Source organism: Lycium ferocissimum, chromosome 7 (genome assembly GCF_029784015.1).
Source record: "Lycium ferocissimum isolate CSIRO_LF1 chromosome 7, AGI_CSIRO_Lferr_CH_V1, whole genome shotgun sequence".
Taxonomy (NCBI): Eukaryota; Viridiplantae; Streptophyta; class Magnoliopsida; order Solanales; family Solanaceae; genus Lycium; species Lycium ferocissimum.
In genome coordinates this window covers 30,322,506-30,335,940 of record NC_081348.1, presented here as the reverse complement: position 1 = coordinate 30,335,940, position 13,435 = coordinate 30,322,506, and the positions used below count along the sequence as shown (strand labels likewise).

The window sequence follows — 13,435 nt, the reverse complement described above, 5'->3', positions numbered from 1 at the left end:
CAAGTGAGTCTTTTGCTTTATGTGCTTTGTAACTGAAGATATGAAGCTTCAAAGGACGAATTGTAACAAAAAAGTAAGAATGAGTGATTTAGATAAAGGGTATTGTTTAAGTTGGGAAATTTCTAGAAATTGAGTTTGAACAATAACAACATACCTGAAAGCAGGTATTCTTTCTTAGTGGTAATAAAGTAAAGGTGACGGAATCGCAATGGCATTAAAATCGCATCGATTCTTCAATGCCATTAACGTTAACTTATTTTGTTCTTCAATGGCATTATCGTTAACTTATTTTGTTCTTCAATGGCATTAACATTAACTTATCAGACCGCTTCTTCAATTTATCTAAAAATGAAAGAAAAAAAAATTAAAAAAGAGAAGAAAGAAGACGCAGGATCGAGAGCAACATAAAGAGGATTGGAAGGAAGGAGTTAGAAGAATGGGAAAGGGAAAAGAATAAGAAAGACAGAAAAGAATAAGAAAGACAAGGAAAAAAGTTAATTTAAAATAGAAAATAAAAGTTGGTTGAAAGCTTTAATATATCATCCAATTAAGACGACATCTCAGACAAGTGATCACTTTTGAAGGCTATTTTTTCATCCTACGCGCTTTTAAGAATCGTAGACACTTTCTCAAGCACGTCACCCATTAAGTGGGGGTAAATAATTACTGCAAGCAAAGTGAAAAAGAATAATTACCAAGTAAGTTTTAGCTTTACAGTTTTAGCTGTCACAAGCAAGCCTGGTGAAACGGACGCTTTTTCAATAAAAAAACTCAAAGGTTTTAAAACTGTTATGATCAAATTGCAAACATACACGTGATTTCAGAAGATCATACATAGATAACCAATTTTGAAATTAGATCTTGACGAACAATATCATCTTAAATTTTGGTCGCATTCACTTATTTTAAATTTTTTATAATCCGACTTTGTTTTGTTTCTGTTGTGTTTATGTTAACTACTAACATGTGTATTAAAGCTAATTGAAAAAGTATTTAAGTTGTTTAATCAATTTATAAAATTAATTTTATATGTATAGGTGTGGAAATTTTGTGTCTATATCTACTAATATAATTTTTTTTGTCAATTTAGTGGTTTCTTTGAGGCCGCGTGAAGCGCGGACAAATTCACCGATATATAAAATAAAAGAGGGGTCCTTGAGGGTTAAAGGACGCTTTTCCTCTTTCTTACCGAATTTTCTTTTCTATTTTCCCTTTTCTTTTATGGGATATCATTAACTTTAATTCTTGTTTCGTCGTATCTGCTTTTTACACCTGAACTTTTAATTTTGTGAGGTGTCCTAGGACAGATGTCATGTACTGACGCCTTAGATTTGCGACAAGTTTCTAGATGTCGCGTACGATTGCCACTTTCCCTAATATATATATATGTTCTGTTCATTGTTGTAAGACCATTTGCTTTTGTCTACTGCCATTTTTTTTTTCTTCGCAATCTTTCGTGTTGAATCCTGTAAGTAAGCTGTTTCTTTCTCTTTCTTCTCAATCCAATTTATTAGAAAATAAAATAATAATTAAATCCATATAGGTTTTAACCTGTCCTCTGTTAATCTGTTTAGGTATGCAACACCTGTTTCTCTGTTTAACATGATTTCTTATTTGGTAGTTCTTGAAGATCTTTTAGTTTTCTTTTTTTTCTTTTCTGTGAGTCTTTTTTTTTTTTTTTTTAATTTTTTTTAGCTGCGTTCATATCCAAGATTCCTAGTGTCAAGATAATAAAAGAATTTATACCAGCAAAGAATTTGGTTGAAGTTCTTGATTTTTCTCTTGACTCTTGTTATATATTCTACTAAAACATGCATAGACTTGAGGAAAGGAAGAAAATATTTTCCTAAAAAATGTTTTATGGTGTTTGCGTGGTGAATATTTTCCTGACAACAGTATATATTAAAGATTAAATACTATAATCCTGTTAACAATTTGTGTATTCGTTTGATGAAATTTTTAGGTATTACATATTGGTAATAGTGTCCCGGTGTTAGTTGGGGCAAGTGATATGAAATTAAAAGTCAAACTAATAAGTATAATAAAAATGACTTCAGTCCATAAATGATCGGTCCCTTTTGATAGAAAATGTTGGAAAACATTATCAGATAACCTAACACCTGAAAATCACTTTCACCATACCATACAAGCTGAAAAGAAAAAGAACTTGTGATTTTATCTATATATCTGGTGTTTGATGTGCTACTATTGCTGACAATCTTTTAGAATTGATCATTTTATGATTTTTGCTACTCTGGAGCTTATTCTATAACTTCATTTTGATTTTGGTGGTTGTAACATTATTCTTTATGTAGAAGCTTTTCTTTTAATAAAACAAAAATTGTAATAGTTCATATTATCTTCTAGCGTTTTGTTACTTTACCTTTCTTCTTTGCTTTGACTTGATGCATTTCCAATTAGCCACATTACCACTTCTAATGTTTGAACAAACCACTTATTCTTTTGGTTAATGGTTTCAGGCATAATGGGTCGTCTAAGTCGTACTATCTACGTTGGAAATCTTCCTGGTGATATTCGGGAGAGAGAAGTAGAAGATTTGTTTTACAAGGTTATTTAGATAAATTATTAGCTACTGGAAGGACATAGTTTCTGCAATTTGATATGTTCTCTGCATATTGCTAAGTTATACAATTACCTGTAATTTGTTGCTCCTTTTCTGTTGGCTTATTTATTGTCACCTAAAAGAGCGCCAGCAGGTTCCATGAAAAGTTGTACTTTTGGGCGGATTGGAGGAGGAATGATTTGATTAACACGGAGGGAAAGTTGTGGGTTAAATGCACGGGTTTGTCCTTGTAATCTGGTTTATATCCAGTCGCGTCTGTGTTAGCTGTTCTAGGTGGATTAGTAGACCTTGTACCTTGTCTTTCTTAATCTTCCGAGGTCTCTTGCCTTTCATATTAAAGTAATAAAGTGATAATAGGTGTGTAATCTAACTTCATGTTCTAATGAAAGCGTAGTCATCTCTCTTTGGTTTTCTAGAGTGTGAAAATACTTGCTTTTTCCTTCTTTTAGCTTAAGTTCTTCAATGATCCGGACCTACCCAGTGAGCTTCCATTACTATACAGCACCCATTTAGTAGCTCCTGAAAGCCTTCTAATTTGGCACTTTTGGTGCTTTTTTCCTAATGGAAAAGTGGGACAGCTTTGCAATATGAATGAACAACATACCCGGTGTAATCCCACAAGTGGGATATGGGGAGGGTAGGATGTACGCAAACCTTACCTTTACCTTTGTGGGGTAGAGAGACTGTTTCCGATAGACCCTCGGCTCAAAAGAAACACAATATAAATGACACATGTCTTAAATTTATTGTTAAAAGATTTTTTCTGTCATTATATTTGTCAATTATGTGATTCCTTTTTGTTAATTTCTAAGATGGTTTCCTGAAGATCTACTAAAGTTTATGGATGTTTTGATATGTATTAACTTACCTTTTGTTGTTTGGACCAGTTTTGTGTCGACACCCCCTCCTTTTTTTGGTCCTTTTGCCAAGTGCTAATCGTTTGAATTTTCTGCAGTATGGGCCCATTGTGGAAATTGATTTGAAAGTTCCTCCTAGACCACCTGGTTATGCGTTTGTTGAGGTGAGTTCTTTGCTAGGAATTGAATCACCGGGATGTTAGTTTTATCCTTAGGGATCATTCGGTTGGGGTTTTAGGAGATATACTCTCCACATAAGAAATAATATTAGTTTATACAATATTTGATTGGGATTTAAGGAGATTTAGTCTCCACATAAAAATAAACATTAATTAGTACAATGTTTAGTTGTCATTGTCAAAGAAAGTACAATGTTTAGTTGTTCCTTTTTGTTTTCCTCATAAATAATACATGCATAAGTTATGCGAGAATCTATGTATTGTCTTAATGAATGATAGAATAAGAAATAAGAATATGAGTATTAGTAATACATGGATTGAAAATGCCAAAAAGTAACCTTCATAATAGTAAAAGATACATTTTGATTAGAAGTAAGCATATATTTTAGATTATACTGTTAATATGTAATATTATCAAACTAAAGATTCAACAAGAAATAATCCTTGTATTACTAATGTTTACGTTACAATCCCTACATTACTAATCCCTGCATAGCTGGTCTCTAACCCAAACAATCCCTTATTGTATTGCCAGTTTGTCACATAGCTCAATTTTCTGCACGAGTTTCTTTATGCTACAGCATGTCTGATAGATCTAATTGGTGTCATTCTTTTGTTATGTTCCAGTTTGAAGATGAACGTGATGCTGATGATGCCATCCGTGGCCGTGATGGCTATGACTTTGACGGACATCGTTTGCGAGTTAGTTGTCTCACATCCTCCTCCTTTTGGTGATGTGGTGATGTTGGAAATCAGATTATGTTCACTGTCTTCTTGTTTATTATGATCATTGTAGGTTGAACTTGCACACGGGGGGCGAGGATCATCATCGTCATCATATTTTGATCGCCGCAGCAGTTACAGTAGTGGGAGTCGTGGTGGACTTTCTCGGCGCTCAGACTATCGTGGTTAGTCTGATTTTGATAGTATTATCATGATGTTTACCTCCTTGAAGTTATGCTATTTCATATGGTTACAATTACATGCCAAAATGTAAATATTTGCAGTTCTGGTCTCTGGACTACCATCTTCTGCTTCATGGCAGGATTTGAAGGTTAGAAAGTTGTCATGTTATGATCAGTTAAAATCTTGGGAACTAGCGAGAGCTGTGTATCATTGTGGTTACTTTTACTTGGTCTTGCTAGGATCACATGCGACGAGCTGGAGATGTCTGTTTCTCTCAAGTTTTCCGAGATCGTGACGGTTAGTTAGGTTTATTGTGGCAATTTTTATTGTCGCATTTATTCAATTCTTAATATGTTTCATTCATGTACATATCTTCCTGAATATAGATATGTATATGAATTGAATAAATGTACATATCTTGCTAGGATCATCAATTTTTATTGTTGCATTTATTCAATTCATGTTTTATTGTTGCATTTATTCAATTCATGTTTTATTGTTGCATTCATGTACATACCTTCCCAGCCAATCAAGCCGCTAAGTTATACTAGTATTTTACACATTTTAGCTGAAGGAGTGCCTAACATAACAAATTTACACCTGAGACAATCAGGTTACTTCTTGATGATCTGGTGCTTGTATCTTAGAAAGACTCGTGTAGCATGGCTCTCAGGCAGTGTTGCTTGTGATAGGGAAAATACTTCTGTAAATACGGTTACACAAATATATCAAGATCTCTTCTAGTTTAAGTCATCAATAATGATTTGGAACTTCTGGTATCACAAAAAAAAAAAAAAAAAAAAAAAAAAACGAGGTTTGGAACTTTACTAAGTAGGCGCTTAGACAGTATGTGGTTGAAGCTGGAAAAGAAAGAGTATTTGAAGTTGAAGTTGGAAAATAGTATTTGGAATCGTTGATGTCTGGAACGAATTTCAAAGTTTTTGCGTTGAAATACTCCTCCAAGACAGTTTTCAACTATAAATTCTCAATTTCGAGTTGAAGATGGAACTATATATCAAATCGTAAAACAAACATGGATTTGAAAAATAATTTTTCATCCCTTGTCCTTTGCTCGCTCTCTCTTGTTTTTTTTGGGGAGGTGTGGGAGGTTCCTAATACGTTTCTTATGCAATATGCATATGCAGTTGACACTCTAAGCTGCTGGTTCTAGTTTTTTGTTGTGTTATCTGAATACAAGGTTCTCATGCCTGAATTTTCAATTAATGTTGTTTTCAACAATGTAACAATCCATTCTTTACGGTGCCTTTGACCTATGTCCAAAGTTAATTGGTATTATAGGTATAGGGAAACAGGTGTTAATCAAAATCTAGATGGATACTTATTATTTGTCTGACATTAGAAACCAGACATGTTTATTTCTGAAACCAGACACATAATGGTTGATTTTCAACAAACATCAAGGGCCTTCAAGCTCAATACGTCCATTTTAGCTCCTTTATTTTATTTCCTGCTTAATTTTTTTTCATAATTTATCAGTATAGAGGAATATTTACTAGCAAATCACGATGTTTAGTCTGGTTTTTTCATCGTTTATTCAGCTTTAATATATTAATTTTCGATCATTTGAAAGTGGGGTTTAAATGTTTGTTTTTCATACTCAACTATGTTTCAAAACAAAATTTGCTGGAAAATCCAAAACGTGCATTGTTTTCCTAGCCAAAACTCACACCATGATCGAAATTCAGAATCGCCTTAACGTCACTGATCGAATGAGGAAGCTTTTGGGAAGTAGTCTGTAGGGGAAGAGGAATAAATAACCCTAACTTTCCAAAATTTACTGGAATACTGCTTTGCTGATTTCACAAAATGTATATATTAAACAATTATTGTTTATTGTTTCAGTAGTTTAAGTTATTTTCTTAAACCTCCAATGACGACAAGGATCACATAAATTCAGAATGAAGCCTAAATTGATGACAATTACATGAACCAAAAGGGAAAAAACCCTCTAGGGTGTTGATCACTTACAAGACCTGTGAGCTGTCTAACCTGATATTCCATTTTGCTCTAAGATAAGTTTAGTGAAAGAACATTTATCCAATGAAACTCCTCAAGAGCATCCAAAGGCATTTAAAATATATTCTCTGGCTTCTATTGTCTTTAACTCAATTTACATAGAAGCTTTTAGTTGGGGGGAAGCACTATAAAGATCAGTTAGCAAACAATTCCCTAATCAGACACCGTTTATCATGGGCCATGTAGTGTGGTCATGCTAAGGCTTTTGACAGTTAAAGGAAAACGTCCGCTCTTCAGTTACCCAAAAAGGAAAATTTCTACTCTTTTTGTCCTTCTTGTTAACTGCTGCTATTTTTGCAGGTATGAGAGGGATTGTGGACTATACCAACTATGATGATATGAAATATGCGGTAGGCTAATAAAGACTTTAATTGACTTTTTTTGATCTGTAACATCGTCTCTGGTTTTTTTTCGCTCCTCTGTAGTAATAATACTTTTGTGGTTTAATAAATTATATGTTCCTTTGTCAGTCTCCTCATGTATCTCTCTTTCTGTTTCTTTCTTTGCAGATAAAGAAACTTGATGACTCCCTGTTCCGCAATCAATTCTCTCGAGCATATATTAGGGTCTGTTCTCTGTTGGTTGTAGAAATCCTCGATCCAATGCTGTGTTCATTTACAATTTAACTCAGTTATCTACTATTTAGGTGGACAAGTATGATAAGAGGCGTAGCTATTCCAGGAGTCCAAGTCCATATTATTCAAGAGGCAGAAGTTACTCAAGAAGCAGGAGTCCTCGGCGAAGCTATAGCAGCCAGAGCAGAAGGTTTGGTTTCTGACTGTCTTTTTGCATCTTTGCACCTCCAGAAAACTTAGCATGTTTACTAACAGTCAGTTGGCAGTGTGTCTCCTAGGGGAAGATATTCTCGTCGCTCTGTGTCTGTCTCGCCCTCAAGGTCTTTTTCCCCTGCTCGCTCTATTTCAAGGTACTCTTTTTTGTTTCACATAATGGTTTTCATATTCCATTTATGCTTTCCGTTATTAACATGTGTTCACGTATGTTTTGAAGACAGTTTCTTAAACATTCCTATTCATGTTTCATTGCATATGAGCATGTCCTATTTGAATTCTTTCTGTAAGTCTGTCACATGCAGTCTACCTTAATTGCTAAGTGCTGTGTGTTTGCTAGTGTTCTTCTTAGAATCCTCCTTTTCCTTCTTATGAGCATTATCCCTCTTTGAGGGTGTTTTTATGCTTGTTTGATAGAACGTCTGCATGAGGAATCAGCACTTTGACTGTACATTGGAAAATCTATGTTGAATCAGGAGTGTCTTTGTTGTTTACATCTTTACCTCTTCTTATCTTCATGGTTTTGACTGGTTAAAGAATTGACGCCTATTTTGGTGAAAGGACTACTCACAATTTTCTATTCAGTGGCTTGTTTTTAATACTTCGTACGGTTCTGTCTGGTTAGATGATCAATCACTTCTCTTTGTTTGACGTTTAATTTTGTGGAGATACGTAGAGTCAAAAAGACTCACTGTAGTATCACCAGAATTAGGGAGAATTAGACATCTACAGTCTCTCTCTGTCTTTCGTGAGCTACAGTAGGATATCATAATTACTGGAAATTTGTAGGAATAACAATGATCATATAATTATAGAAATTTTGGGAGGGATATGAATTTGATACTTACAGTGCAGTCAACTAGAGAAGATTTTAAGTTAATAGATCGGTCTGGTACGTTGGAAGTTTTGCAGCACCAAGTAATCAGAGTGAACCGAATCCCTACTGGACGAAAAGTTATTTCTAGTCTGCGCATTTAGATTAAAAAGGACTTGGGATGAGGAGATGTCCCTCTTTAAGAATGAGACTATGAGATGACCTACCTCTCTTTTAGCTGAAGATTGATGGATATTAACCTTCTATTTTTCTGTAGGGCTATGCGCCTATGCCTATCCACTTTTATTAATCTAGGAGATGTCTAAATCTAAGTAGTGGAAGCATATGAAAGTTAGCTTTACAGTAACCAAGTATGCCTATCTATTTAAATTTCTTTTGCAGTCTTCTTGTACGTATTATTCTTTCCTCACCCGATGTTGTTATTGTCACTTGAGGTTTGAAGTTAGGTGCAATGCAGATGGTGTATGTTGCTATATTGTCTTAACCAAAACCAGCCAACTAAATGCTTTGTTATAGGATCTTAAGTTGATTCATGAGCTCTGTCAAGTTGATATCACTTTAAAATTAATATAGCCTGTAAAGTGATATAAAGAAGTGTCATGAAAGAGTTTGGCATTGATTAGAAATAGGAAACTAGAAGCTTGACATAAGAAGGTAGTTACTCGAGCTGAGTTAGATGTCTAAAACTGCATATTTGCATCTAAATAGAAGTTTATCCAAAAAGGTGTTTGTACTTGATTACGTATTTTTACTTTAACTTCATTTATCAACTGATCGCAATATTTTATTTTAAAATCTATATAATTGTTTGTATTATTTAATTATTATGTCGTGCATTATCTGTATCCAGCAACCATGTATTTTGAAGTTGTTGTATAGCACTTCTATTGTACTTTGCATTCCAACTTCTTTTTATTAAGTAAAGATTGCCAGCTTTTTATGTTTCTCATAAAGCGGCAACACTGCTCTCTCCGCAATCTAGGGTTGTAGTGTCCGAAAATTTATCTTGTTTTGGGGTGTAGGGGAAGAATGGTTAAAGAGGAGAACAGCAGGAGAATTTAATGGGATTGCTTTTGGGGGGATTGGCGGGATGGAGTTGAGGGCGAGTTGTGACCATCAGGACTAGTGGTTTCTCATTGAATTTTTTCTGGTTGTGAGAGAGTTATGAGGAAGGACCTTGTAAGTCACGCGTTCCTAGTTGAACAATTCGATATACTTGTTATGAATGACGCAATTTGATTCTCCGGACTTGAAAATTGATTTTCAAAACCACCAGAGAACGACATCCCAAAAGAACTCTGAAGCAATAATATTAGTCGATGACTCTAAATTTTCTTGTCTAGTTTTCTAAAATTCCAGAAAGAATTGAGATGCAATTTCCTCTTTTCATTGTTCTCTTCTTCCTCTGCGCATTCATTTTGAATGGGCGTTTCTTTAGAACGGACCAACTTTATGGTTAGTAAGATGATTACGAAGATTGCCTTTTTTTGTTTTCTAGATTTGGCTTCCGCGGCGATCTGGGGATTGCTATATAGACAGGTGATGGTTAATGGTGCTTAAATTCAGACAACTCGTTTGGTTGTGGCCGTAACCTGATTTAGTGGAGGAGCACCTCTGGCAAACTCTGGATGGTAAATTGCATTTTAATATGTTATTAAGGTGGATCTAACTCACAGCACTATATCATATTGTTTTTTGGGCTAATCTTGAGGGCTCTGAACTTGGGAACACAATTAAATAGACAAATAATAATTATTTGGGTTTTTAGAGCGTGGGGGATGGAACAGGCATTTGTATTGGTAGGGCTCTCCTAACTTGGACAGACAATCTCCATGAAGTGTGTTGCAGATGTTCTTTTTTTTTTTTTCCTTTTCAATTTTATCCCATTGGTTGATTGGTGTTAGAGATCGCGGCAGCTGTTGCGAACTAGGATTGTGGACGTGGAAGTAGCATGGATTCGTTTGGATCAAAGGTTGTTCTGGAACCTTTTGGCCACAGAATTTTGCTGATATTAACTAGAATTGTTTCTGGGGTTTTTGCAGATCTCTATCAAGATCCAGATCTCCACTTTCACCTGTAAGTAGCACTAGCATTTTATCTCTTTATGGATATGGGTGTTCAAGTGTGCTGTATTAAATCACGTACCTTTACTGCCTTGCAGCCACCTCGCCGGAGGTACTCAAGGAGCCGTAGCAGGAGTCTGTCCTATTCTCGTTCTTCGGTAAATTTCTACAGTCACTGTGGTTTAGTGTTCATTTCATCATTAGACCTATCTCCATGCTCATCATTTGCGGATTTTATGTGCAGGAGTCCTACTGAGACTTTTAACAGAAACAAAGGGCAGCTTGTAGCCAAAATAAAGTACTATGCAGACTTGCTGGATATTAAGGAACTGGCTTTTAGAGCAATGTTTACTGTAGTTAAGTTCTTCCGTTGTTGTAACATTTGAATTCTAGCTTAGCTGGTTGCACGTTTTAGAAACTTGTTCTAGGTTAATTACCATGTATGTTTTCGTGCTGCTAAGTGAAACTTGAGGACGTATATCTGTTTTCATTTGATCTGTGATTGTCACTGCTATAAACATGCCACCTATTATCCAATATTTGATCTCTTCTTTGTTTTTTCTTAAACAATTGTTCGTTCTATCAATAATTAACGAAAGGAGGATACAAATAGTTGTCCTGTTACCCAGAGGGGAAAAACAGATTGGTAGCAAGTATTTATGTTAGTGTCTGTAAGCAGGAAGAGTAAATAAGTACAATATCTATTAAGCTAAGGTGACGCGTGCATTATAACAAATTTGTCTTGTCAAGAAATGGCACCGCGAGGAGGAGGAGGAGGGGGGGGGGGGGGTAACGACCATGTGCCTCGTTCCCTCAAAATCATCGTCTATGGTATTTGTTGATACAATTGGACCTCCTTTAATCATGTTTTATAACGACATTTCTATTTTATCTTTTCGATAACATCATCATAATGGAACATCTCTTGAATAATTACGTCTTTATACCATCTTTACTTAAATATCCGTGATTCCAAGTAACATTTACAATTTTATAATAACTATCAAGTAATAGATTAATTGTATCTTATTGGTTACATAACTTGCAGTATATATTCTGTAAGTTCTAACGAGAAATCTGAAACGTTAAAATTCTTGTGAACCCGGTGCATGAGAAATCAAAAGATGAAACTGAGAATTTATTGAATTCTGTCAGTTTGCCATGCATTTTGCCTTTTATTCCTTTCACCCAAGTTTGCTATTTTTTCATTATCATTCATGCGATTGTTGGGGTAGTTACTGTCCGTATAAATTTAAATAAGATCTAAATCTATATATATATATATATAATATAAAGCTAGGCATAGACAAGGTGATGTGGTACCTCTCTATTGCCTAGAACCCTAATTATCTTTTTTCTCCTTTTTTTGAATTTTCTCTCATTTTAAAATCAATATACTATCTATTAAATAATTCAAAAGCCACTCTATTAATTAGCTTAATTACACCTCTTAATTTTTTAATTGCACCTTTTCATGCACCTCTATCCGTTTGGTTTTTTCAGCTTTTCCTAATAAGTCATTTGTAACCGTTTTTCTTAATTCTTAATTAATAGAGCATAAAAGTTCTTCTACTATTTAAGTTGGAAACAAGAAGGTTGCAAACAATCATTCAATTAAACTCTTCCAAATGATAGAGTAATAGTGTGTTCTTTTGTTCTTCCAACGACGGAGAAATATTATTTATTTTTGTTTGATTATTTTGTTTTCCTACATTGTTGTTTTATTTCTAATATTAGATTGACTTGTTTTATCATACATCTTTATGTTTAATTTTTGTGCTATTGCGAATTTTAGATTGTTGTATTTTTTGTCTTCCCCTGCTTCGACAAAAGTCTAGGAACTATGATTCAATTAAATATGCTTTGGTTTCATCTACCTTTTACGAAATTAATGTTATGTACAAAATTTTTCTTTGTTCTTCTTCTATTTTGTCCGCTTTTAGGATGAAGACCTTAAAGGAGATTCCTTGAGTTTTCCGGTAATTCAAGCAGGAGTAAAATATTGTTGAAAGACTGGAAGAGACAAGGCAATTCTTGAGGTCCTTGATGTAATTATGTTATAATCTCAAAAAGTTACAAATGCAATTCCATAAGTTATTGTATTCTTTTTCGCCTTTATATAGATTCGCAGTAATCTTATGTCCAAAAGGAACATTGAAGAGGGATTTTATCTTTAACATATTCGGTTTCATAGCTTTTCTTTTCTTAATTATTCTTTATATATGTGAAGACAATAATTAATTGACTAACGAAGAAAAAAATGGAAGAAGGAAGACAAAAGGTGGAGTTGTAGAAATGGAAGGCTGTAAAATCTGCTTATTTCATTCATTATAATATATCTATTTTAGTAGTTATATTCTTTTTTTCAAAACCCTCGGCCACTCTTTGAAAAATTAAAATCATTTTATTTAGAATAAGTCCTTTTAATTTGATAGTACGTATATTTTTCTGAAATAATTTAATTATTCTGACATAGATGAGGAGTTTTAATATTATTTTAGGTTTAAGTGATGGTTCAATAAAATAGATGTTATTTATGATTTAATCTTCTAAAAATATCTAATTAAAATAAAAAACCTTAATTTTTAATTTTATTTACAAAACTAATCCAAACAATTGTATTCTCAAAATTATTATAAACTAAAAACACAAGACATCCAGAGTATTCCAAGGTGAAAACTGACGAGCATACTCTCGGGTGAGAGATATAAATGAATAATAAAAACTAAAATAATTTTGAGTGTGTAATTGTTTAAGAAGTATTTTGTGAGTATATACAATAAAACAATGTAATAATCTATTGAATTTACAGTGCTCCCATCCACTTGCGCATAAACGAATTTGATATTTAGTGGAAAATGAGCAGGTAGGGAATTAATAAAGAAAATGAAAATACAAAAATAAAAATAAAAGGAAAACGGACAAGACAATATATATATATACGAGATTCTGAAAATTTTATTTAGTGGATTTCAGATTATATGTATTCAGTTTGGTTTTAGTTTTTCCTTTTCTTCTTCTTTTATTGTTGTTATTAGTAGTTTAGAATGAAACATAAAGAAAATCATAATGTAAGCAATAAAATTTAAAATAAATTAACATTAAAACGTTAAATTGGATCTATTTAGATGTGAAGTCAAAGCTTTTAAATAAAAAAATGTCTATAAAATTTATATATACCTATAC

General features: G+C 33.6%; 1 protein-coding gene across 8 annotated transcripts; it reads left to right on the top strand.

Annotated features, from left to right (window-relative positions):
• The first annotated feature begins 1,363 nt into the window (after positions 1-1,363).
• LOC132064293 (serine/arginine-rich splicing factor SR30) lies at positions 1,364-10,786 on the top strand. Of its 8 annotated transcripts, XR_009416529.1 has the most exons (16): positions 1,454-1,472; positions 2,481-2,569; positions 3,540-3,605; positions 4,248-4,322; positions 4,417-4,528; positions 4,628-4,674; positions 4,766-4,823; positions 6,864-6,913; positions 7,073-7,129; positions 7,210-7,328; positions 7,405-7,488; positions 9,685-9,817; positions 10,091-10,158; positions 10,229-10,262; positions 10,348-10,407; positions 10,494-10,786. XR_009416529.1 is itself a non-coding variant. In XM_059457232.1 (14 exons), exons 2-14 carry the CDS (start codon positions 2,486-2,488, stop codon positions 10,503-10,505), a joined length of 858 nt encoding a protein of 285 aa, XP_059313215.1. In that variant the 5' UTR covers positions 1,364-1,468; positions 2,481-2,485; the 3' UTR covers positions 10,506-10,786. The 8 variants fall into 8 exon arrangements, 3 of the variants coding, with proteins under 3 accessions (XP_059313215.1, XP_059313214.1, XP_059313216.1); XR_009416528.1 differs by lacking the exon at positions 10,091-10,158; XR_009416526.1 differs by having other exon boundaries at positions 10,091-10,262.
• Positions 10,787-13,435: the final 2,649 nt, after the last annotated feature.

What these genes read in the sequence shown, in the direction of transcription:
- LOC132064293 (XM_059457232.1), top strand. Translation starts at nt 2,486, where the DNA reads ATGGGTCGTCTAAGTCGTACTATCTACGTTGGAAATCTTCCTGGTGAT. An exon ending in TAGAAGATTTGTTTTACAAG is followed by an intron (nt 2,570 to 3,539) that starts GTTATTTAGATA and finishes AATTTTCTGCAG; the next exon opens with TATGGGCCCATTGTGGAAAT. An exon ending in TCGGCGCTCAGACTATCGTG is followed by an intron (nt 4,529 to 4,627) that starts GTTAGTCTGATT and finishes AAATATTTGCAG; the next exon opens with TTCTGGTCTCTGGACTACCA.